Source organism: Anomaloglossus baeobatrachus, chromosome 7, assembly GCF_048569485.1.
Source record: "Anomaloglossus baeobatrachus isolate aAnoBae1 chromosome 7, aAnoBae1.hap1, whole genome shotgun sequence".
Classification (NCBI taxonomy): domain Eukaryota; kingdom Metazoa; phylum Chordata; class Amphibia; order Anura; family Aromobatidae; genus Anomaloglossus; species Anomaloglossus baeobatrachus.
Window position 1 is genome coordinate 54,271,054 of NC_134359.1, and position 26,559 is coordinate 54,297,612.

At 48.6% G+C, this 26,559-nt stretch overlaps 1 protein-coding gene across 2 annotated transcripts in view; it reads right to left on the reverse strand.

Moving 5' to 3' along the window:
• Nucleotides 1–26,559, reverse strand: part of LRP2 (LDL receptor related protein 2) — a 402,994-nt gene that overhangs the window by 60,578 nt on the left and 315,857 nt on the right. For both annotated transcript variants that reach the window (XM_075317292.1, XM_075317291.1), the window contains exons 59-60: nt 10,628–10,744; nt 9,272–9,388 (exon numbers count right to left, since the gene is read on the reverse strand). In XM_075317292.1, coding sequence (XP_075173407.1) covers nt 9,272–9,388; nt 10,628–10,744 — 234 coding nt within the window. The remainder of the gene's footprint in view (nt 1–9,271; nt 9,389–10,627; nt 10,745–26,559) is intronic.

Consider the following 26,559-nt stretch of genomic DNA (forward strand, 5'->3'; position numbering starts at 1 on the left):
TTTTTTAGGCTTTCGCTATAGAGCAATTTTGGCTGCAACAGAGGTCGGGCGAGCGAACCCTCATACTATTTATTTTATCTACTAATGTGTCTCATTCTAATAATGGTACTGCCAGTCTCATTCCCGCCTTAGGGCTCATGCGCACGTAACTGCTGAATATTCTGCAGCGATTTGACAGCACATGTGCGCTTTAAATCACTGCAGAAACACTGCATGATGGATGCAGTTTTTTTGTATAAAAATGCCGATTTCATGCGCTTGGGATGCTGTCCCCCACCATAGACAGAGTGGGAGCTGCATCCAGAACGCACAAATAATTGACATGCTTATTTTATGAACGCACAGATTTGGGTCAAAATTTTAGCACCCAAATCACTGCGTTCATAAAAGCACCGTGCACACGTATCATGCACAATCTACATAGATTGTGCAGGGGATGCAGGACGCATGCATGCAATTATGCAATGTGCGCATGAGCCCTAAGGCATCCTTCATATATGTAGCAAAATACACTCATTCTATGCCTCTTGAAGATTTGTTTTACGAGCGCTCTGGAAACCAATACAGCACACACTTAATATGGTGTACTCAAAGAATTCTCCTTTATTAGTACATGTGACCAGTTTATATAAGGTCACAGACAAAAGATAAGGTCCCTCTGAACGATGAACCAATAAGATCAGGAGGGGCGTAAACGGAAATGGGAAATTTCCCCACCCATCAGTGTTAGGCGGGCTTTGCACACTACGACATCGCAGGTGCGATGTCGGTGGGGTCAAATTGAAAATGATGTACTTCCGGCATCGCATGCGACATCGTAGTGTGTAAAGGCTCGATGATACGATTAACGAGCGCAAAAGCGTCGTAATCGTATCATCGGTGCAGCGTCGGCGTAATCCATGATTACGCTGACGCGACGGTCCGATGTTGTTCCTCGCTCCTGCGGCAGCACACATCGCTGTGTGTGAAGCCGCAGGAGTGAGGAACATCTCCTACCGGCGTCACTGCGGCTTCCGCAGGATATGCGGAAGGAAGGAGGTGGGCGGGATGTTTACCTCCGCTCCTATTGGCCGCCTGCCGTGTGACGTTGCAGTGACGCCGCACGACCCGCCCCCTTAATAAGGAGGTGGGTCGCCGACCAGAGCGACGGTCGCAGGACAGGTGAGTCCATGTGAAGCTGCCGTAGCGATAATGTTTGCTATGGCAGCTATCACAAGGATATCGCTGCTGCGACGGGGGCGGGGACTATCGCGCTCGACATCGCAGCATCGGCTTGCGATGTCGCAGCGTGCAAAGTGCCCCTTAGCTGAACCCTATAGCTTCATTAGTTATAAGACAAGATGGACACTATAAGAACAAAATGAATTCTGTTCTCTCACATATGCAACATTTTAAAAAAATTGAGAATTTAAATTTCAAGAATTTTTCAGGTACATAACTTTTAAAATTTGTTTTGGGGGGGGAAGTTGCGACTGTTTTTCTAACTCCTATTGTAAAACGTATTGAGAAAAAGTGCCCCAAAAAATCCAATCCAGGGTACAATGCTTTTATTTAATAAAAAAAATATTATTTAATTAAAAAAAACAAACAATAACAAAAACACCACAAAAATCCTGAAAAAAGGACAATGTAGATTTTTCCATAATTTGCTTCAGACGTTAAAGCAACATCCAGCCTTAGGTACGTTTGCAATGTAGGAATTATAATATTTCTTTGCCTTTTCCCATTTTTCCATACTTGGATCAAATGTTGCTTCAAAAATGTGACTTTATTAAAATGAGTTACCGTAATGTGATCTGAAGCCGAAATAATGAGACACTGCAGCCGTCACCTAACCATTTCCTTTTCATGGATTCATTCATGTCACTTATGGAGTGACTGCGCACGTTGTGCCGCCGCCTCGCTGACGGTAGAACATTTCTTACTAACTTAATTGAGTTGAAACATTTCACACTTTAATTAATTTCTAATTATGCACAGTCCCAATTTTTTAACTGCATGCCAACTGGTAAAAATGCATTACACTTTGTATTTTATTACCCTGTTAATTAAAGCTGTAAGGACGGATATCTCTACCAGCAAAAGCCGGAGACTTTCTATAAGTAGATCACAAATGGAGCAAACACAAACCAGCCATTTCCTCACTTTATAATGTTTTACAGATACATTGAAACTTCCCAAAAAAGCATCTAATGTAAAAAAAAAAAAGAAAGAAAATTCTGCTTTGTAAGAATCTGTAGCACTGAAGGTTTTTGGAAGGTTTTTCTGCATTATCATACCAGGACCTGATCCAATTGTTGGCACTAAATATACAACATTCACTCAGATCTGTACTACGATTACCATGGACATTTTTTTTTCATTTATTTTTCTCTTCTCGCCTTCAAAAAGCCATGTCTTTTACCTTTTTATGCTGTATGAGGGTTTTATTGTTTGCTTTTCTTTATTTATTAGGGTACTTTCACACTTGCGTTGGGTTGAATCCGCTGGGTCCGTTGCTGCGTCGTTTTGACGCATCCGTTATTTTTGTGGTGTCAACGGATGCAACGGGTCCGTTATTTCACAGGAATCCGTTAGCTGATTCCTGTGAAATAACGGACCGTTGCATCCGTTTGGTGTCCGTTAGGCGTCCGTCTAACGGAATCCGTCGGCTCTGTTTTATTTCTTTTTTTATTTTTTTTCATTCTGGGCATGCTCAGAATAAATTAGCGGAATCCAGCAGCGGATTCCTTTGTTAAGCACTTAGCAACGGAATCCGCTACCATAGGGAACCATTATAAATTTTAACGGAACCAACGGAATCCGTTGGTTGGCGTCATTTTGACACAAGCATTTAACGTTACATTCTGCGTTGCTTCCGCTTGGCGGAAGCAATGGAGCATCGGCCAACGGAAGCAACGCAGGTACTTTTGGCACAATCCGTCATCAATGCAAGTCTATGGGAAACAATGGAATCCGTTAACGGATTCCGCTGTTTCCCAAGACAGCGGATTGCGCCAAAAAAAAAACAACGCAAGTGTGAAAGTACCCTAACTTTCAACAATCACACACACAGCAATGACAAATATGTAACATTTTTTTCTTCTTTTTCTATTTGTCAAACAGGAAGGTATGAGAAACCGTTGTATTTGCTATATATATATATATATATATATATATATATATATATATATATATATATATATATATATATGTATATATACATATATATATATATATGTATATACACACATACAGTATATGTATATATCCATATACATATATATATATATATATATATATATATATGTGTATATATATATGTATATATATATATATATATATATGTATATATATATGTATATATATATATATATATATATATATATATATATATAGCAAATACAACAGTCTTTCATATGCCACCTTCCTGTGTGGCATGTGTATGTATATATATATATACATATATATATATATATATATATATACACACACACAATATATACACTGTTGGAGACAGAACAATTTCTGACCGATACGTCCTGTGTTATGGGCCATTATAGAAAGACAAACCTGAAGAAAAATGGAGTGCTGCCTTCTGATTTTTTTTATTTTTTGAATATATTTACAGTATATATAAAAATAAATATATATTGGATTTGCTGTTTATATATATATATATATATATATATATATATATATATATATATATGTATATTAATCTATCTCTCTATAGATACATACAGTAGATATATATATATATATATATATATAGCTATGGATATTTAAATATTTATTTATTTTTCTATTAGTCCCCTTAGGGAGCTTGAACAGGCGACTGTGTTAAGGCTGCTTTACACGCAGCGACATCGCTAGCGATGTCGCTCGTGAAAGCACCCGCCTCCGTCATTTGTGCGTCATGGGCAGATCGCTGCCCGTGCCATACAATATCGCTAGTACCCGTCACACCTTCCTAGCGATGTTGCTGTGGGAGGCGAACAACCTCTTTTTTAAGGGGGAGGTTTGTTCGCCGTCACAGCGACGTCAAACAGCGTCCCGCCAATAGAAGCGGAGACCAGCCGCATTAACGACACGCCCACCTCGTTGCTGGAGGACACAGGTACGGTGTTGTTAGTCGTTCCCAGGGTGTCACATGTAGTGATGTGTGCTGCCTCAGGAACGACGAACAACCTACGTCCTGAACCAGCAACAATATTTGGGAAATTAACGACGTGTCAACGATCAACGATTAGGTGAGTAATTTTGATCGTGACCACTCGCTCATAGACGTCGCTAACGACGCCGGATATGTGCGTCACAAATTCCATGACCCCGACGACATATCGTTAGAGATATCGTTGCATGTAAAGCCCCCTTTAGTGTGGTCTATTGTTTAATTACTTAATTACTGATCTGTCATAACAAATATTAGTAGACACAGGGGCCGTCTGCAGGCGTCAAGTGCCTTGAAAGCTAACTGGCAGCCAACAATTGAGCAGATATCAAAAACGACCTATCACCAGGTCAAAAGTGGTCAGTTTTTGCTCTATTTTATTCCCACTACTCCAGTGATTATTGATTTTTTTTTCCTATCTATTAAAACCTACCATAGGGTACGTGCCCATGATCAGGACCCGCTGCATCCTGGACGCGGTGGACTCTTACGTTGCGGGGCCGCGAGTCTCCTCCGCAGGAGAACGCACAATTAGGGTTCTGTGCGCTGCGGTCTCTCACTTGCCTTCTCCCTACGGAGGACGCTTGTGACTCTGCAGCAAAGAATTGACATGCTGTGGCTCAGGAAATTCGCACTGTAGGTGTTTGCTGCAGACCACAGTGGGCACAGGATTTCTATAAATCCCATCCACTGTGCTTGTACCGTACATTGCAGCTCAAGCTTCTTGCGTTCAAAACGCTGCTAACACTGATCGTGGGTACGCACCCATAGGTTTCGAGAAATATGAACCTTGTTAGAGCTCATTTTTATGGTCTGTACCAACGATGTGTGGTTCACAGGGTAATTATGCAGAACAGGCTAAAGATGCTCATCTTAAAAATGCATGTCCCCTTTGTAAAAATGAGCACCAAATAAAAAGGCCCATATCTGTGGAACTGTATGGTGGATTTAAAAAAAAACTAAACAAAAACCAAAAAGGCCTATTACTGAAGGGAACAACAGGAATAAAATAAGAGTATAAACTGGTCACTCTTTAATGTGTGAAAGGTACTCAGTAAACCTTAAAAAATCAGCTGGAATCTGTGGACAAATCTAGCAATAATTGTTTCATTTTCCTAGAGTGCCACCACAGGTGAAAATATGCATTACACCAAGCTCACAAAAATCAATGCGCTACAGTCATGATTTTTGGAACCTTAAACTGCTCCAGAAAATGAAGTAATTTTTCCCAGAAAATTTTAGTAATTATATATGTTTTGTTAAACACTTGTCTATTTCCTTTGTGTGTAATATCACACAATACCCAAAAAAGGGTTGGAAACAATTGTTGGCACCTTTCCAAAATTGTAGGTAACAACTTTGTTTCAAGCATCTGATGCTCATTCAAACTCAAGAGACAGGACTCTGCACTCTGTTATCCAGCCATGATTAACATGAACTCATTTAACATATGTCTGTAGATTTGTGGTCAGGGACGACCATATTTAAGTGGGGAGGAATGTAGGAGGTGGTTGTGCTCACTTCTACTGTTTTATGCTATTTGTTTGTGTTGTGAAGATTTGCCAAGAGTACTCTGGTGTGACGTGTTTGTCTATTGCATCTACATTGGGGACTGACTGCGGGGTGATGAACACCAACCCGAAGAAAATCATAAGTGTTGCACGCCCAGCTCAAATTCATATATTCACACTGAAGACGCCCATATCGTGGCGTCTTCAGCTATACTAATAAGACGAATGGCCACTGCCTCTAAAGCCCGCTACACGCGCTTCAATATATCTCACAATCTGTCGTTGGGGTCAAGTTGTAAGTGATGCACATCCGGCATCGTTTGTGAGGTATCTGCGTGTGACATCTACTTGCGATCAGGATTGAACGCAAAACCGTTGATCGCAAACACATCGTATCATTCTCTAGAATTGAGCGTTTTGTTGCACGAACCTAGTCAATTGTAACGTGTGACATCCCTCATACGATTTTGGTGTCTGATGCTATGTGCGCAGGTGTGCTCTCTGCACCGCAGCTTAAAAAAGGTCTGCTTCAGAGCGCAGCTGAAAAGCTGCGTTCTGAAGCGCTTCACAATGTCTGTCAGTCACTAATCTCTGTCAGTCGGTCACTATCTCTGTCCCTCACTCTCTGTCCATGTCAGTCTATCCCCCTCTCTCATATACTCACCGATCCCCGATCCCCGGCGCTGCACGGCGTTCACACTGCTCCGGCGGCTTTTACTGTTTTGAAAAAGCCGGCCGCCCATTAAACAATCTCGTATTCCCTGCTTTCCCCGCCCACCGGCGCCTATGATTGGTTACAGTGAGACACGCCCCCACTCTGAGTGACAGGTGTCACACTGCACCCAATCACAGCAGCCGGTGGGCGGGTCTATACTGTGTAGTGAAATAAATAATTAAATAATTAAAAAAAACGGCGTGCGGTTACCCCCAATTTTAAAACCAGCCAGATAAAGCCATACGGCTGAAGGCTGGTATTCTCAGGATGGGGAGCTCCACGTTATGGGGAGCCCCCCAGCCTAACAATATCAGCCAACAGCCGCCCAGAATTGCCGCATACATTATATGCGACAGTTCTGGGACTGTACCCGGCTCTTCCCGATTTGCCCTGGTGCGTTGGCAAATCGGGGTAATAAGGAGTTATTGGCAGCCCATAGCTGCCAATAAGTCCTAGATTAATCATGTCAGGCGTCTATGAGACACCCTCCATGATTAATCTGTAAATTACAGTAAATAAACACACACACCCGAAAAAATCCTTTATTAGAAATAAAAACACAAACATATACCCTGGTTCACCACTTTAATCAGCCCCAAAAAGCCCTCCTTGTCCGGCGTAATCCAGGATGCTCCAGCGTCGCTTCCAGCGCTGCTGCATGGAGGTGACCGGAGCTGCAGAAGACACAGCCGCTCCGGTCACCTCCACGCAGGTAATGAACACAGCCGCGCGATCAGCTGAGCTGTCAGTGAGGTTACCCGCTGTCACTGGATCCAGCGGTGGCCGCGGGTAACCTCAGTGACAGCTCAGCTGATCGCGCTACTCACCTCAGTTGCTGCGTGGAGGTGATAGGAGCGGCGGTGAGTAGCGCGATCAGCTGAGCGGTCACTGAGGTTACCCGCGGCCACCGCTGGATCCAGTGACAGCGAGTAACCTCAGTGACAGCTCAGCTGATCGCGCGGCTGTGTTCATTACCTGCGTGGAGGTGACCGGAGCGGCTGTGTCTGCTGCAGCTCCGGTGACCTCCATGCAGCAGCGCTGGAAGCGACGCTGGAGCATCCTGGATTACGCCGGACAAGGAGGGCTTTTTGGGGCTGATTAAAGTGGTGAACCAGGGTATATGTTTGTGTTTTTATTTCTAATAAAGGATTTTTTCGGGTGTGTGTGTTTATTTACTGTAATTTACAGATTAATCATGGAGGGTGTCTCATAGACGCCTGACATGATTAATCTAGGACTTATTGGCAGCTATGGGCTGCCAATAACTCCTTATTACCCCGATTTGCCAACGCACCAGGGCAAATCGGGAAGAGCCGGGTACAGTCCCAGAACTGTCGCATATAATGTATGCGGCAATTCTGGGCGGCTGTTGGCTGATATTGTTAGGGTGGGGGGCTCCCCATAACGTGGAGCTCCCCATCCTGAGAATACCAGCCTTCAGCCGTATGGCTTTATCTGGCTGGTTTTAAAATTGGGGGGAACCGCACGCCGTTTTTTTTAACTATTTAATTATTTATTTCACTACACAGTATAGACCCGCCCACCGGCTGCTGTGATTGGGTGCAGTGTGACACCTGTCACTCAGAGTGGGGGCGTGTCTCACTGTAACCAATCATAGGCGCCGGTGGGCGGGGAAAGCAGGGAATATGAGATTGTTTAATGGGCGGCCGGCTTTTTCAAAACAGTAAAAGCCGCCGGAGCAGTGTGAATGCCGTGCAGCGCCGGGGATTGGTAAGTATGAGAGAGGGCTGCTAACTTCAGTAATTTAGGAGATTAGCGGTCACCGGTGAGTCCTTCACTGGTGACCGCTAATCAGGACGCGACACAGACAGAGCCGCAGCATGACAATGAAGTCGGGTGAAGTTCACCCGAGTTCATTCTGACAGTGCGGCTCTGTCTGTGTCTGCTGTCATCTGCCATTCAGCTCTGCTACATGGCTGTCTGTGTCTGCTGTCAGCGGCCATGTAGCAGAGCTGAATGGCAGATGACATAGTAAAAACGCATCCCTACACATTACACACGCTTGGCAAGTCAATAAATAAAAAAAAAAAAAAAGGTGCCCAATGCATACGTCACAGATCACATGATCTAAAGGATCGCACATAACATTGATCAATTTAACATAGACTACTAACGCTCGTGTGACAGCAAATGAATGACCAACGTGAAATCTCATAGATCCCGTATGCAACCTGGGCGTGTCACATCGCAAATGCGATTGTACAACTAATTGCAACGTGTAAAGTGGGCTTTACATCAGCAAGTTTGGAGGATCTTGCTCTTTTGCAAATGATCACCTTCATAGGGTTTTTTTCATTGCAGACAACCTCTTTAACACTAATGTAAGTTTTACTCTTTAAAATAATTGATATTGGATCAAAAAAGGTTAAACTTGAAGGACTTTTTTTCAATGTGTGCAATTACAGTATGTAACTATGTATGACAGCAGTGTTTTCATTTTCACATCCCCACCTATATTGAGAGTCAAATCTTTTTTTTCTGGCATTATTTTTTAAAATGTATTTATTTTTATTTTACCATAATTAACCTGTGAATTAAATAATGTGATAATTCATTATCTTGAATTATTACGAAGAAGGCAATATGTATTATTATTATTATTATTATTATTATTATTATTTTTTTATCATTTTAAACATTTGTTTTTTATTCTTTTAGCAACACTATAGCACTATCACTTGTTTGAGCTTGATCATCTTATTAATGTGCTGTAATACTACTCTATAGTAGTGTATTATACCTGTCAGTGTAATAATGGCAGGCATCCTATAGGGCAGAGCTGGAATAGGTAGTAAGATATAAGATCTGACCCCATTTTTAGGGGACATTAATTGAAGGACATTTTAGCCACTTGTTTCTTCGTATACTTACGGCAAGTTATTTCATCTGAAAAGTCCAGACAGTCAGCTGTTCCGTCACACTTGAACCTCTCAGAGATGCAATGTCCGCTGTTACATTGGAAATACCCAGGATGGCAGGTTCTCATGTCTATAAGAGACCAAAAAAATAAGTGCTATGTCAGAAATATGGCTTTACTTAAAGGGTTACTCTCATCATTATACTTGTTACTAAAAATGATTTCTATTTTCATAAACTGAGGGATTATTAATTTTACTGATTATTGCTCGAGTCATTACCAAGCCTACTGGCAAATTCTGCAGTCTCTTAGTAATGGCCAGTTTCCTAGGCAAGGAGTGCAGCGCTTACAAGCTTTTTAAATAGAGATTGTGATCGCTGCTCTGAAGCTGGCTGAAGTCTAACATAGTATATATGCCATTATTAGCTTGTATGGCTACAGTAGCTATACAAAACACTTTTCATTCCCATTTACCATTATTTTACAGAATTTATTTGTCATGGGCGAGGATAGAAGCTATACTGGCTGTATAGTACAATACAGAGGGAAGGGGAAAGGAATGCCTTAATGCTAGGGAAAGGTGGAAGTGGTGACCCCTGGAAACAACTTGGAGCTTATCTTCACTGCCCCCATTGACCCTGTACAGGCTCTGCATCTGTCACCATGCTGGATACCTGACCCTAGGCAACCCTGATCTGGGCCCTAATTAAGGATGGCGGGTTTGAGCGCTTGTGAACACCACTAACACTCAGGGAGACAAAAGTAAACAATACAGGGGAAACACAAATGCTACCACCTGAGCCAAGGTAGATAACAAAAGTCAACACTTATCTGGGGAACAACTAGAAACTGCAGCCAAACCACCCCAGGGTGAGGTTAATAAAGGAAGTCAGAGACTGGCAACTGAGAGGAAAAGCTGACAGGGTCATAGAATCCACAGCAGCAAAAACAGAGAACTGTCAGATAACAACACATGCTGCCAATCTCTGGGATTTTCTAACACTCGCTGCCACTGGATTGTCAGCTGGCCGTGACACCTCTGTGACATTATATAGATATCAGCTACTTTTAAACGACATTACATAACAGCCTATATTATAGTCCAGAGCTGCATTCAAAATTCTGCTAGCTGTCAATAGAAACAGTCAACACTCAACAGCTGTGTTGTCAGATACCCTTTTCGCCTCCTATTATACCTATTTTTCCTATATTAGACAACTATATAGTATCTGGTGTAAATGCTGCTTTTCCCATAATGTAAGCCTTATTCTAGACATAAAACTAGCAAGGAATGATGAGAGATTTCAGCTCTGAAGCCTAGAGAAGTGTATATAAATATTCACAAAGTAGCAATTTTTTTTTTTACTCACCGCAATCTCTTTCATCGGAGTTATCTTCACAATCGTTGTCGTGATCACAGAGCCAGCGGCTGGGAATACAGTGAAAGTTGTCACATCGGAATTCACTTTCGGTGCACTCCCGGGGGCCTGCAAGAAGCATCTGAATGAGGATCTGTAGACACATGCTTGGACACATGTATGGGACTGACACATGTACGGGTGATCTCTAACAGAGCAGCGGAGCAGGGTTTCTACTGCTGAGTTTGCTTGTGTCGACCACGGCCGATGTACAACCGCTAATCAGATAGATGCTGTCACGCTCCCCGGGTCCTTGGCTCCCCTCCCCGGGTCCTCTGCTCCGCTCCCCGGGTCCTCAGCCCCGCTCCCCGGCTCACCTGCCACGCTCCCCGGGTCCTTGGCTCCGGTGCCCGTCCTTCCCAGGCCCCCTGGTCTCCGATCGCGGCGCCCGACGGCTTCCCAGGCCCTGGCCGGCTCCCCTGCGTCCTCTTCTCAGCCTCCTTCCCTGGCTTCTGGCACCCGGGCTGCGCGCATGCGCATTAGGGCGCGCGCGCGGTCACTGACCCTTTCTTAAAGGGCCAGCGTCCATTAACAGGAAATGAGGCTAAACAGGTACAGGGTATAAGGGGTGTATTGTCCAAGAGGGCGGGGCCTGATCTTCGTGTTTTCCAAGCTAGGAGTCAGGTCTCCTTGTGTCTTCGTGCCATACTCACGTATCTCTCTTCTAGAGCTGATCCTGCCTCGCCATCCGGTCCTGCTGAATCCCGAACCCCGCACGCTGTCCGTCTGCCATCTGACATTCCGTACCATCTCGGATCCCTGCGGTGACCCGTCATCTCGCTCCAAAGGTTCCGGACCCCGCCTGACATCACCTCGGCTTCCGAACCTGAGCTACGTCACCCGGACTACCATCTGTGACTCCGTGGTCCCAGGGACTTCTTCGTTACACTCACTGGCACGGACTGTTCTACTGCCCATAGTGCTTCAGCTACCGGACTCCGTACCACCATCTTAGAGTTCGGCCCAGTGGATCCACCTCCTGGGTCTGCCCGACCGCCTGGCCCTGACAGTAAGATCAGGCCATGGATCCCGCTGCAGCACTAGCAGCCTTGCAAGAGGAACTCCAACGCCAGCGTGAAGTCCAGACCCGCATGCTGAACTTTATGACTTCCGTGGACACCCGCCTGACCACGCTACAAGCGGCAGTCACGTCTTCGACATCCCAAGCCGCCACTAGTCAAGCCACGTCCCCCGCTCCCGTGGCTGCTTCTTCGGATGCTTCCAGACTGCGTTTGGCCTCACCACCCCGGTACGCCGGAGATCCCAAGTCCTGCAGGGGGTTTATAAACCAATGCTCCCTCCATTTCACGCAGCTGCCACATCTGTTTGCCTCCGACCAAGCCAAGGTCGCCTTCATCATGTCTCACCTGGAGGGCGAGGCACTGGCGTGGATGAACCCGTTGTGGGAAAAGGAGGACCCTATGACCAAGGATCTTCAAGAGTTCCTGCAGGCCTTTCGCAGCACCTTTGACGAGCCGGGACGCGCCTCTGCGTCTGCTTCATCCCTCCTCCGCTTACGTCAAGGAACACTGACGGTGGGCCAATACGCCATCCGTTTCCGCACTTTGGCTTCAGAACTCGGGTGGAATAATGAGGCCCTAACAGCCGCCTTCTGGGAAGGACTCTCGAGTCGCATCAAAGATGAGTTGGCGGGTCGTGACGTGCCCTCCACCCTAGATGCCCTGATTGCCCTAGCAACTCGAGTGGACATTCGTTTTCAGGAGCGCTCCAAAGAGCTGTCTCGTGAGAGACGTCCGGTACGGCATTCCTCTCCTCCACAGAAGCCCTCCGTCTCTCAGTCATCAACAGCTGGGATTCCCGTCCACGAGCCCATGCAGATCGACCGAGTACGACAGTCTGAACAACGTCGAGCAGAGCGGCTCGCCAAGGGTCTCTGCTTTTACTGCGGAGAGGACACACACCTCCTACGCTCCTGTCCGGAAAGGCCGGGAAACTCCAAAGCCTAGGGTTGGTAGGAGAGGCCACCCTAGGTGCTGGGACTCTCTCAGACCCGGTTATGTGGACTGTGCAAGTGTCAACGGGAGAGACGCGCTTCACGGCTGAGGCATACCTCGACTCTGGAGCAGCAGGCAATTTCATTCAGCAGGCCACGGTGGACAAGTACCAGCTGCCTGTTACTCCACTCGAGAAGCCCCTAGTGATTGCCTCTGTGGATGGGAGACCCCTCTCTGATACCGTCTCCTGGGTCACCAGTCCGGTCGAACTGCGTATCGGTGCCCTGCACACCGAGAACATCGCTCTCTACGTCCTTCCACACATGTCCCATCAAATCCTGCTGGGACTTCCCTGGTTGCGGACACACGAACCATCAGTCAGCTGGGGTACTGGCGAAATCACCCGATGGGGTCCTGCTTGTCACGAGAAGTGTCTGAAGTCCATACAACCCATCCGACGACCTCCGGTTCCAGAGAACCTGCCGGAACTGCCTTCGGCCTATTGGTCCTTCGCAGACGTTTTTGACAAGAAGGAGTCTGAGGTACTTCCGCCACACCGTCCCTACGATTGTGCCATCGACCTGCTCCCAGGAACAACACCGCCTCGAGGACGGATATATCCGTTGTCTCCAGCCGAAACCAGGGCCATGTCCACCTACATCACAGAAAGCCTGGCAAAGGGATTCATCCGGAGATCCTCCTCTCCTGCGGGAGCAGGCTTCTTCTTCGTTAAGAAGAAAGAGGGTGACCTACGCCCATGCATCGACTACCGGGGTCTGAATCAGATCACCGTAAAAAACAAGTACCCTCTGCCGCTCATCCCCGAATTGTTCGACCGGCTCAGAGGAGCCCGTGTGTTCACCAAGCTGGATCTTCGGGGTGCCTACAACCTAGTTCGTATCCGCTCTGGGGACGAATGGAAGACCGCGTTTAATACTCGCGATGGGCATTATGAATACTGCGTGATGCCCTTCGGCCTGTGTAACGCACCAGCAGTCTTCCAAGAATTGGTGAACGACATATTCCGGGACCTCCTCTACATCTGTGTAGTAGTTTATCTGGATGACATCCTTATCTTCTCTCCGGACCTCCAGACCCACAGAGAGAACGTACAGCTGGTTTTACAAAGACTGAGAGAGAATCGTCTCTACGCCAAATATGAGAAGTGTGTCTTTGAGCAGTCTTCTCTCCCTTTCCTGGGATACATCATCTCGGGCACTGGACTGCAGATGGATCCAAAGAAGGTCTCCTCCATACTCAACTGGCCTCCCCCTTCTGGACTGAAGGCAATCCAACGGTTCCTGGGATTCGCCAACTACTACCGCCAGTTTATCCCTCACTTCTCTGCCCTGACTGCTCCTCTCTCCGCTTTGACCAAAAAGGAGGCTAATCCAAAGGACTGGTCACCTGCGGCCGACGCCGCGTTTTGCTCACTGAAGCGAGCATTTGCCTCCGCTCCTGTACTCCACCGTCCGGAGTTAAACCGCCAGTTCACCTTGGAGGTGGATGCCTCCTCCTCGGGAGCCGGAGCAGTGCTCATGCAGAAGTCCTCCTCCGGCAAGATGGTGACGTGCGGTTTCTTCTCCAAGAGCTTCTCAGCGCCTGAACGTAATTACACCATCGGTGACCGAGAACTATTGGCGGTCAAACTGGCTCTGGAGGAGTGGCGCTACCTCCTGGAAGGAGCAGTGTACCCCGTGATTATCTACACGGACCACAAGAACCTGGAATACCTGCGGTCCGCTCAGCGACTGAACCCACGGCAAGCCAGGTGGTCCCTATTCTTTGCCAGGTTCGACTTCCAGCTCCATTTCCGGCCCGCGGACAAGAACGTACGCGCTGATGCTTTGTCTAGGTCTTTCATGCCCATGGAGCAGGAGGAAGAGACTACCCAACCCATCATCTCTCCTAGCAAGATCATTTCGGTGGCCCCTGTCACCCTGGACCAGATACCGCCCGGAAAGACCTATGTCTCTGAGACTGACAGGCAAAAAGTGTTACACTGGGGTCATGCCTCAAAAACAGCCGGTCATGCAGGCCAGAAGAGAACATGGGGTGCGATTGTACGCCATTACTGGTGGCCATCCCTTCGCACGGACGTCGCTGCTTTTGTCTCTGCCTGCTCCTCTTGTGCCAGAAACAAGACGCCCAAACACCTGCCCTATGGCCGTCTTCTGCCTCTGCCTATACCCTCAGTTCCGTGGCAACACATAGCGATGGATTTTATTACGGACTTGCCATTATCCTCTGGACACACAGTCATATGGGTCGTGGTGGACCGGTTCTCCAAAATGGCTCACTTCATCCCCATGGCTGGACTGCCCTCTGCTCAGGAACTCGCGGAAGCCTATATCCATCACATCTTCCGCTTGCATGGCTTTCCATCCCACATCGTGTCCGACAGAGGAACTCAGTTCACCTCCCGCTTCTGGAGGGCGCTCTGCAAACATCTGGGAGTAACTCTGGACTTTTCTTCCGCATACCATCCTCAGTCTAATGGCCAAGTGGAGAGGGTCAATCAAATCTTGACATCCTTCTTACGTCACTATGTCAACGCCCATCACGACGACTGGTCCACGCTTCTGCCTTGGGCTGAATTCTCACATAACCACCACATCAGTGAGTCGTCCTCCAAATCTCCCTTCCATGTCGTTTACGGACTTCAGCCCTCCGTTCCATTGCCTATATCCCCTTCTTCGGATGTCCCTGCGGCTGATACTGTAGCCCGTGACTTCGCTACCATTTGGGACTCTGTCAAGGCGTCCCTTGGACGCGCTTCCCAGCGGATGAAGAAACACGCTGACAAGAGGCGTCTGGACCCTCCGTGTTTCTCTCCTGGTGACCTGGTCTGGCTTGCTTCCCAATACATCCGATTGAAGATACCTTCCTACAAGCTGGGCCCTCGCTACATCGGGCCGTTTAAGGTCCTCTGCAAGATCAATGAGGTCTCCTACAAGCTACAGCTCCCGGCCACGATGAGGATACCCAACTCATTCCACGTCTCCCTGCTCAAGCCGGTTGTCCTTGGTCCCTTCTCCGCTGCTGCCAGTCCGGCTCCTCCGCCTATTGCCAATGACGACATCTATGCGGTAAGGGATATCGTGGCCATGAAGACTGTTCGAGGCCGACAGTTCTTCCTGGTGGACTGGGAGGGGTATGGTCCTGAGGATAGGTCCTGGGAGCCCAGGGAGAACGTGGGCACTCCTCTGATCCGTGCCTTCATGTCCCGGTTGCGGGGAGGGGGGCGTGGGGGGGGGGGGTACTGTCACGCTCCCCGGGTCCTTGGCTCCCCTCCCCGGGTTCTCTGCTCCGCTCCCCGGGTCCTCAGCCCCGCTCCCCGGCTCACCTGCCACGCTCCCCGGGTCCTTGGCTCCGGTGCCCGTCCTTCCCAGGCCCCCTGGTCTCCGATCGCGGCGCCCGACGGCTTCCCAGGCCCTGGCCGGCTCCCCTGCGTCCTCTTCTCAGCCTCCTTCCCTGGCTTCTGGCACCCGGGCTGCGCGCATGCGCATTAGGGCGCGCGCGGTCACTGACCCTTTCTTAAAGGGCCAGCGTCCATTAACAGGAAATGAGGCTAAACAGGTACAGGGTATAAAGGGGTGTATTGTCCAAGAGGGCGGGGCCTGATCTTCGTGTTTTCCAAGCTAGGAGTCAGGTCTCCTTGTGTCTTCGTGCCATACTCACGTATCTCTCTTCTAGAGCTGATCCTGCCTCGCCATCCGGTCCTGCTGAATCCCGAACCCCGCACGCTGTCCGTCTGCCATCTGACATTCCGTACCATCTCGGATCCCTGCGGTGACCCGTCATCTCGCTCCAAAGGTTCCGGACCCCGCCTGACATCACCTCGGCTTCCGAACCTGAGCTACGTCACCCGGACTACCATCTGTGACTCCGTGGTCCCAGGGACTTCTTCGTTACACTCACTGGCACGGACTGTTCTACTGCCCATAGTGCTTCAGCTACCGGACTCCGTACCACCATCTTAGAGTTCGGCCCAGTGGATCCACCTCCTGGGTCTGCCCGACCGCCTGGCCCTGACAGATGCAAGATAATTGGAGGTTTCGTAATTGCTTCTTTAGCCCAGTCGACTGCTTTTCTATGCACAGACTGATCGTTAAGATAATTGTTCTCTGCGCTTATAAAATCATGCTTTCGGCAGCACTTTTCTTGTTTATAAAGGACGATGTGCTGAGAAGAACGGTGATTTTAAGGGGTTAATCTGTCACGTGGAAAAATGCAGATACAGAGTTAATCTGCAGGTTAATAGCATTCTGAATCTGCCTGGTGCCTGCACATTGAAACCCGCTGTCGGGAGGAAATGATCTTTAATCCTCCTGGCAGCGTTCTGATTTCAGTCATAAAGGTGGCGCTGGAGTTCAGTTACCGCTCTGTGTATGGAGAATGGCGGCTGTAACCGCATCCCCTGCATTGACTGACAGCTAGTTCTAAGGTAGAGTGGCTGTCAGTCAGTGCGGTGGCGCAGATTCAGGTGAAGCTCTCCATACACAGAGCGGTGACTGAACCTGCACCAGCCCCGTCCCCGAAGCTGAAACCAGAATGCTGCCTGGAGGATTAATGTGAATTTCCTCACAGCAGTTTAATATGCAGGTACTGGGTGGGTTCAGAACTCTAGTAACCTGCAGATTAACCCGATATCTGCATTTTTCCATGTGACAGATTCCCTTTAAAGTAAGCTAAAAAAAAATCTATACACCCAACAAATGAGCATTTTACTTGTTCATTGGGTCTTCGTGGATTTTGCTTAGACAGACTAAAGGGTACTTTACACGCTGCGATATCGCTGGCGAGCGTACCCGCCCCCGTCAGCTGTGCGGCACGGGCAGATCGCTGCCCGTGGCGCACAATATCGCTTACACCCGTCACACATACTTACCTGCCTAGTGACGTCGCTGTGACCGGCGAACCGCCTCCTTTCTAAGGGGGCGGTTCGTGCGGCGTCACTAAGTGGCCGCCCAATAGCAGAGGAGGGGCGGAGATGAGCAGGCCGAACATCCCGCCCATCTCTTTCCTTCCTCATTGCTGGCGGGACGCAGGTAAGGTGATGTTCCTCGTTCCTGCGGTGTCACACATAGCGCTGTGTGCTGCCACAGGAACGACAAACAACCTCACTACTCAACTGTCAACGATTTTTGGTGTTTGAGCGACCTCTCCAATACCAACAATTTTTACCTCTTTTGCAATCGTTTTAGGTCGCTCAGAGGTGTTACATGCTGCAATGTCGCTAATGATGCCGGATGTGCGTCACAAACACCGTGACCCCGACGATATATCGTTAGCGATGTCGCTGCGTGTAAAGCACCCTTAAGGGTTCACTCACATCGGGGTATAAATACGCCAAGTGCAATGGGATTAAAATAAAAAAAAAAAAAATCACATTGCACTTCCTCCAATGTTATTCAATGAGTCAGTGTTCTTCTGCAATTTTTTTTCTCATCTGATTTCAGCCCGTTGAGAGAAAAAAATCGCAGCAAGTCGGGTATGGTCGTGTATAGTGGATGAGACTCGCCAATACACGTTTATGTAGCAATAAAAAAAATTGGACGTCACATGGACAATCCATATGCCGTCTGCTTTTTACGGATACATTCTGAAGCATAGAACACTGTAAAGGGTCCAGTAAATGATTGTGGAATAAATGTTGCTGAGAAAAAAATGGATGTCATATGGATGCTAGGTGAGAAAAAAATTGCAAACTAATGATATATGGAATACAAAACGGATTTCACTAGTCCAACTTTATTGGATGTGAGCGAAACCTAAGGCTGCGCGCCCACGATCAGGGTTCACAGCATGTTGGATGTAGCATGTTTTTGCTCTGTCCAAAACGCTGCATTGTACAGGACAAGCACAATGGATGGGATGTCTAGAAATCTCCTGCCCATTGTGCTTGTTTTTCCCGCAGCAAAAACTGACCTGGGGTGCGGCTTCCCGAGCCACAAGCATGTCAATTCTTTGCTGCAGAGTTGCAAGTGTTCTCCGCAGGCAGAACACAGCGAGAGACCGCAACTACCCGAGCCCGGATTGTGGGCATGAGTAGCTGTGGTCTCCATTTGTTCTCCTGTGGAGGATACTCGTGACCCCGCAGGTCAGGACCAGCCGCGTCCAGGACACAGTGCACATACCCTAATAGTCAGATAAAAGCTTTTTAGAAATTCTTGTTCCTGAATTATTTGTCCGTCTAGAAAGGCCTTATCTCAGTCCGGTGTCGCCAAGTAGATGGGTAATAATACCCTACAAATAAATAGTTCTGGGTTGTCAGGAGTCAAAGCCGAATTTGTGACTCAATATAGTTCATTTTTTATATATGAAATGGACAGGATCCCTAAAATCACGGTAATTGATTTACCATGGTGGAGTTTTCAAAACCATGTCTACATGTAAGGCTAAGTTCACACTTCCGTTGCATTAATCACAAGCCAACGCCTTGAGGAATTACGGTATCCTGCTAAATATTTTGCAGGAATCTGTTTTCTCCCCATATACTTCTATTAGCGACGGATTGTGACTGATGGCCCTGCGCTGAATCCGCCTTGTGACGGATCAGTCGTTTACTGACTGACCATCAGGCGGTAGGAACGCATACTGTAATGTTTTTTGGGTGCAGCGGATCGTTTTTTTACTGTGAGCATGTGCACTGTAAAAAAAACATGGACTGTAAATTCAGTTCCACGGCAGGAACGATCAGCTGATCACCCAGCAGCCGGCTTTTGTGAATGATCAGCTGATCGCCCAGCGGCTGGCTTTTGTGAGCGATCAGTTGATCGGTCGGCTTTTGTGAACGATCAGCTGATCATTCACAAAAACCGGCCGCCGGGTGATCAGCTGATCGTTCACAAAAGCCGGCCGCCGGGTGATCAGCTGATCATTCACAAAAGCCAGCCACCGGGTGATCAGCTGATCGTTCACAAAAGCCGGCTGCCGGGTGATCAGCTGATCGTTCACAAAAACCGGCTGTCGGTTAAACAGGGAAAAAAAAAGAGATCCGTTGTTTTGCAGCATTAGTCACATCAGTTGTGCCACTATCTGCAACGCATCTGTCGCATCAGTCACACAACGGATTGTGACTGATGCAAAACAACACAAGTGTGAACTTAGCCTCACAGAAAACAAATATCTATGGGGCATGTAACAAGTTTTATTTCTGCAGCCTGCGTATTATGTTGCTGAACTATTGCAAATTTTTATTGCAGATTTCTTGTAAAATTCAGCCATTTATGAACTTGTTACAGGAAATCCTGGGAAGTTGAAATATACAGAAGTGTTTAGCATTTGCGGTTTGTTTCACGCTCTGTCATTTGAACGACCAAATTGAAAAACATGGGTCTGAATGCTGTACGTGTGAGCTCAATTGTCTTCATGGACCAAATATATGATAAGTGTCCACGATCAGGACCCGCTGTGTCCTGGATGCAGCGGATCCTGACCTGTGGGGCCACAAGTCTCCTCCGCAAAAGAATGCAGGAGACCACAGCTGCTTGTACCTACCATCAGGGAACGGGGTGCTGCAGTTTCTCCCTTGTGTTCTCCCTACGGAGGATGCATGCGACTCTGCAGAAAAGAATTGACATGCTGCGGCTTGGAGAGCCACACCACAGTTTTCGCTGCAGGCAACACACGCACATGGGGCATGTACCCATAGAGGGCACTGATATGTATCAGTTTTGTGGCTGTCTCTTTATTGCTGCAATATATGTAAAAAAGAGAATTTTGTTTACTTACCGTAAATTCTTTTTCTTATAGTTCCGTCTTGGGAGACCTAGACCTTGGGTGTTTAGCTTCTGCCTCCGGAGGACACACAAAGTACTACACCTAAAAGTGTAGCTCCTCCCTCTGAGCTTATACACCCCCTGGTGAGCCAGTCACAGCCAGTTTAGTGCAAAAGCTGAAGGAGAATAGCCACCAACAAGTAGAACAGAGCAAGAGCCGGAACAACCGGAGACTCTGTCCACGACAACAGCCGGTGAAAACACGCGGAACAAGGAAATTGCCAACAGGCAACAGGGAGGGTGCTGGGTCTCCCAAGACGGAACTATAAGAAAAAGAATTTACGGTAAGTAACAAAATTCTCTTTTTCTTTATCGTTCCTTTGGGAGACCCAGACCTTGGGACGTTCCAAAGAAGCCTGGGTGGGAAATAAACAGAAAAAACTAAGAAGTAGGCAGAACCTAACTTCACAAATGGGCGACCGCCGCCTGAAGGATGCGTCTGCCCAAGCTCGCATCTGCCGAAGCATGAGCATGCACTTGGTAGTGCTTCGAGAAGGTATGCAGGCTAGCCCAAGTGGCAGTCTGACAGACTTGTTGAGCCGTAGCCTGGTGCCTAAAAGCCCAAGAGGCACCGACAGCTCTGGTCGAGTGTGCTTTGATCCCCGGCGGGGGAGGCGCCTGCGTACTATGATAGGCGTCCGAAATGGTCGACCTAATCCAACGGGCTAAGGTCGGCTTAGAAGCAGGGAGGCCCTTGTGCCGACCTGTGGTTAGCACAAAAAGAGAGGTGCACCGCCTAAGCGCAGCGGTGCGAGACACATAGATCCGGAGAGCACGCACCAGATCTAGAGTATGTAGAGCTTTTTCAAAGCGATGAACAGGGGCCGGACAGAAGGAAGGTAGGGTAATGTCCTGGTTAAGGTGGAAGGGAGAGAGCACCTTAGGAAGAAAGTCCGGAGTCGGACGGAGAACCACCTTGTCTTGATGAAAGACTAAAAACGGTGACTCCGAGGAGAGCGCAGCCAAATCAGAGACTCTCCTGAGAGAACTTATGGCAACCAGAAAGGCCACTTTCTGTGAAAGACGATACAAAGAAACCTTCCTAAGAGGCTCAAAGGGGGGTTTCTGCAAGACCGTGAGAACCAAGTTAAGGTCCCAGGGGTCCAAGGGCCGCCGGTAAGGCGGAATGATGTGAGACGCGCCCTGCATGAAGGTGCGGACCTGAGCCAGCCAAGCGAGACGCCGCTGGAACAGAACTGACAGAGCCGAAACTTGTCCCTTGAGAGAGTTGAGGGACAGTCCTAGCTGCAGATCGGACTGTAGAAAAGACAGAAGAGTCGGCAAGGAGAATGGCCAAGGGGGATGGCCGGTAGAGCGACACCAGGACAGGAAAATTTTCCAAGTCCTGTGATAGATCTTAGCGGAGGAAGACTTGCGGGCCCGAGTCATAGTGGAGATGACTTCAGGGGGAATACCAGAAGCCGTCAAAATCCAGGACTCAAGAGCCACGCCGTCAATTTGAGGGCCGCAGAATTCGGGCGGAAAAACGGACCTTGCGAGAGTAGGTCTGGACGGTCCGGGAGATGCCACGGCATCTCTACGGACAGTTGGAGCAGGTACGGATACCAAGCTCGCCTGGGCCAGTCCGGTGCAATGAGGATGACTCGACGACCCTCCATTCTGATCTTGCGCAGGACTCTGGGCAAGAGAGCTAGAGGGGGAAACACGTAGGACAGACGAAACTGGGACCAGTCCTGAACTAGAGCGTCCGCGGCGAAGGCCTGAGGATCGTGGGAGCGAGCCACGTAAACAGGGACTTTGTTGTTGTGACGGGATGCCATTAGGTCCACGTCCGGAGTGCCCCATTTGCGGCAGATCAACTGAAATACTGCCGGGTGCAGGGACCACTCGCCACCGTCCACGCTTTGACGGCTGAGATAATCTGCCTCCCAGTTGTCCACGCCTGGGATGTGGACTACAGATATGGTGGACCTGGAGTCCTCCGCCCATTGAAGAATGCGTTGTACCTCCATCATTGCCAGGCGGCTGCGTGTCCCGCCTTGATGGTTGATGTAGGCAACCGCTGTCGCGTTGTCTGACTGGACTCAAATGTGCCTGCCCGCCAGCAGGTGGTGAAATGCTAGGAGAGCTAGAAGCACGGCTCTGGTTTCCAGCACATTGATTGAAAGGGCTGACTCGGACGGAGTCCAAGTGCCCTGTGCTCTGTGGTGGAGACATACCGCTCCCCAGCCGGATAGACTGGCATCCGTGGTGAGAATCACCCAGGACGGGGCCAGGAAGGAGCGCCCTTGGGACAGGGAAAGGGGCCGAAGCCACCACTGAAGAGAGCTCTTGGTCCGTGGCGACAGAGCCACTAACTTGTGTAAGGAGGAAGGCCGCTTGTCCCAACAGCGGAGAATGTCCAGCTGCAGGGGGCGCAGATGGAACTGGGCAAAGGGAACAGCCTCCATGGACGCCACCATTTGACCCAGCACCTGCATCAGATGCCTGAGGGTATAACGGCGGGGCCTCAGGAGAGAGCGCACCGCCAACTGGAGTGACAGCTGTTTGTTTAAGGGCAACTTCACAAGTGCCGGCAGAGTCTCGAACTGCATCCCTAGGTGCGTGAGACTCTGGGTCGGAGTCAGAGTGGATTTGGGAAGATTGACAAGCCACCCGAATTGGGCTAGAGTGGCGAGAGTGAGCGAGACACTCCGCTGACAGTCTGCGCTGGATGGAGCCTTGACTAGAAGGTCGTCCAGGTAAGGAATCACTGCCAACCCCTGGAGGTGCAGAACCGCAATCACTGCTGCCATGACCTTGGTGAATGCTCGAGGGGCCATGGCTAACCCGAAGGGGAGAGCCACGAATTGGAAATGATCTTCTCCTATTGCAAAGCGTAGCCAACGTTGGTGTGAAACTGCAATTGGCACGTGTAGATAGGCATCTCTGATGTCGATGGACGCCAGGAAATCCCCTTGGGTCATTGAGGCAATGACTGATCGCAGAGACTCCATGCGAAAGTGCCGCACCTGAACATGCTTGTTGAGAAGCTTGAGATCCAGGATGGGTCGGAAGGTACCGTCCTTTTTGGGAACTAGGAAGAGGTTTGAGTAAAAACCTCTGAACCGTTCCCGGGCGGGAACTGGTACAATTACTCCGTTGGCCTGCAAGGCTGCCACGGCCTGTGAGAAGGTGGCGGCCTTGGAGCAGGGGGGAGCTGAGAGAAAAAATCTGTTTGGCGGGCTGGAAGAGAATTCTATCCTGTAGCCGTGAGAGATGATATCTCTCACCCACTGATCGGAGACCTGTTGAAACCAAGCGTCGCCAAAGTGGGAGAGCCTGCCACCGACTAAGGACGTTGCTGGAGCGGGCAGAGAGTCACGAGGAGGCTGCCTTAGTGGCAGAACCTCCTGCGGTCTTCTGTGGACGCGCTTTTGAGCGCCAGTTGGATTTCTGGTCCTTAGCTGAGTTAGCGGACGAGGCGGAGGGCTTAGAGGACGACCAGTTGGAGGAACGAAAGGAGCGAAACCTCGACTGAATCCTACCCTGGGCAGGTTTCCTGGTCTTGGTTTGTGGCATGGAAGTACTCTTCCCGCCAGTAGCTTCTTTAATAATTTCATCCAGCTGTTCACCGAACAGCCGGGAACCAGCAAAAGGGAGCCCAGCAAGGTACTTCTTTGAAAAAGCATCTGCCTTCCACTCTCGAAGCCACAAGATCCTGCGGATAACGAGGGAATTAGCCAAAGCCACCGCAATGCGGTGAGAAGCCTCCAGCATGGCAGACATGGCATAAGAAGAAAAAGCTGATGCTTGAGAAGTTAAGGCAACCATCTCCGGCATAGATTCTCTGGTGAGGGAATGCATCTCCTCTAGAAAAGCAGAAATGGCTTTGAGGGCCCACACTGCTGCAAAAGTTGGGGAAAACGCGGCCCCCGCCGCTTCATACACGGATTTGTCCAGAAGGTCAATCTGACGGTCAGTGGCATCCCTAAGGGAAGTGCCATCAGCCAGCGACACAACAGTCCGGGCTGAGAGCCTAGACACCGGAGGGTCTACCTTTGGGGAGTGAGCCCACTCCTTGACCACCTCAGGTGGAAAGGGAAAACGGTCATCAGAACCACGCTTTGGGAAGCGTTTGTCAGGACAAGCCCTGGGTTTGGTCACAGCGGTCTGAAAACTGGAGTGGTTAAAGAACACACTCTTTACTCTCTTAGGCGAGGTAAACTGGTGCTTTTCTACCAGAGAGGGTTGCTCCTCTGATACTGGCGGATTGAGATCCAGTACAGAATTAATGGAAGCAATCAAGTCACTAAGTTCTGAGTCACCCTCAGAAAGATCAATGGGGCACATGGAGTTAGCCTCCGAACCCCCTGTAAAGGCATCCTCCTCATCCTGCGAGTCAGCTCTTGAATCAGAGCCGCGGGATGAAGAGGGAGAGGAAACCCTGCGGCGCCTCTTAGGAGGAAGGGGTCTGTGCCCTGATGATGAATCCTCTGTGAGCTCTAGTGGACGGAGGTCAGAGGATAGGGATCCTAACGGACCCTTAGAAAGAGCATTAGAGACACCCTGTGAAGGGGGCTGATGCATATTCATCAAAGTCCTGGACAGAAGTCCCATGGACTCAGCAAATGACTGGGAGATAGACCTAGAGAAGGACTCTACCCAGGCCGGGGGTTCAGCCACAGGTGCAGAAGCAGCCTGAGAGACCACTGGGGGTGAGACTCCAGGCTGTGGCACCGCCAAGTTAGAGCAGACATCACAATGTGGATAGGTGCTCGGTTCAGGCAGCAGGAGCTTACAGTTAGGTCCAGAAATATTTGGACAGTGACACAAGTTTTGTTATTTTAGCTGTTTACAAAAACATGTTCAGAAATACAATTATATATATAATATGGGCTGAAAGTGCACACTCCCAGCTGCAATATGAGAGTTTTCACATCCAAATCGGAGAAAGGGTTTAGGAATCATAGCTCTGTAATGCATAGCCTCCTCTTTTTCAAGGGACCAAAAGTAATTGGACAAGGGACTCTAAGGGCTGCAATTAACTCTGAAGGCGTCTCCCTCGTTAACCTGTAATCAATGAAGTAGTTAAAACGTCTGGGGTTGATTACAGGTGTGTGGTTTTGCATTTGGAAGCTGTTGCTGTGACCAGACAACATGCGGTCTAAGGAACTCTCAATTGAGGTGAAGCAGAACATCCTGAGAATGAAAAAAAAGAAAAAATCCATCAGTGAGATAGCAGACATGCTTGGAGTAGCAAAATCAACAGTCGGGTACATTCTGAGAAAAAAGGAATTGACTGGTGAGCTTGGGAACTCAAAAAGGCCTGGGCGTCCACGGATGACAACAGTGGTGGATGATCGCCGCATACTTTCTTTGGTGAAGAAGAACCCGTTCACAACATCAACTGAAGTCCTGAACACTCTCAGTGAAGTAGGTGTATCTGTCTCTAAGTCAACAGTAAAGAGAAGACTCCATGAAAGTAAATACAAAGGGTTCACATCTAGATGCAAACCATTCATCAATTCCAAAAATAGACAGGCCAGAGTTAAATTTGCTGAAAAACACCTCATGAAGCCAGCTCAGTTCTGGAAAAGTATTCTATGGACAGATGAGACAAAGATCAACCTGTACCAGAATGATGGGAAGAAAAAAGTTTGGAGAAGAAAGGGAACGGCCCATGATCCAAGGCTCACCACATCCTCTGTAAAACATGGTGGAGGCAACGTGATGGCATGGGCATGCATGGCTTTCAATGGCACTGGGTCACTTGTGTTTATTGATGACATAACAGCAGACAAGAGTAGCCGGATGAATTCTGAAGTGTACCGGGATATACTTTCAGCCCAGATTCAGCCAAATGCCGCAAAGTTGATCGGACGGCGCTTCATAGTACAGATGGACAATGACCCCAAGCATACAGCCAAAGCTACCCAGGAGTTCATGAGTGCAAAAAAGTGGAACATTCTGCAATGGCCAAGTCAATCACCAGATCTTAACCCAATTGAGCATGCATTTCACTTGCTCAAATCCAGACTTAAGACGGAAAGACCCACAAACAAGCAAGACCTGAAGGCTGCGGCTGTAAAGGCCTGGCAAAGCATTAAGAAGGAGGAAACCCAGCGTTTGGTGATGTCCATGGGTTCCAGACTTAAGGCAGTGATTGCCTCCAAAGGATTCGCAACAAAATATTGAAAATAAA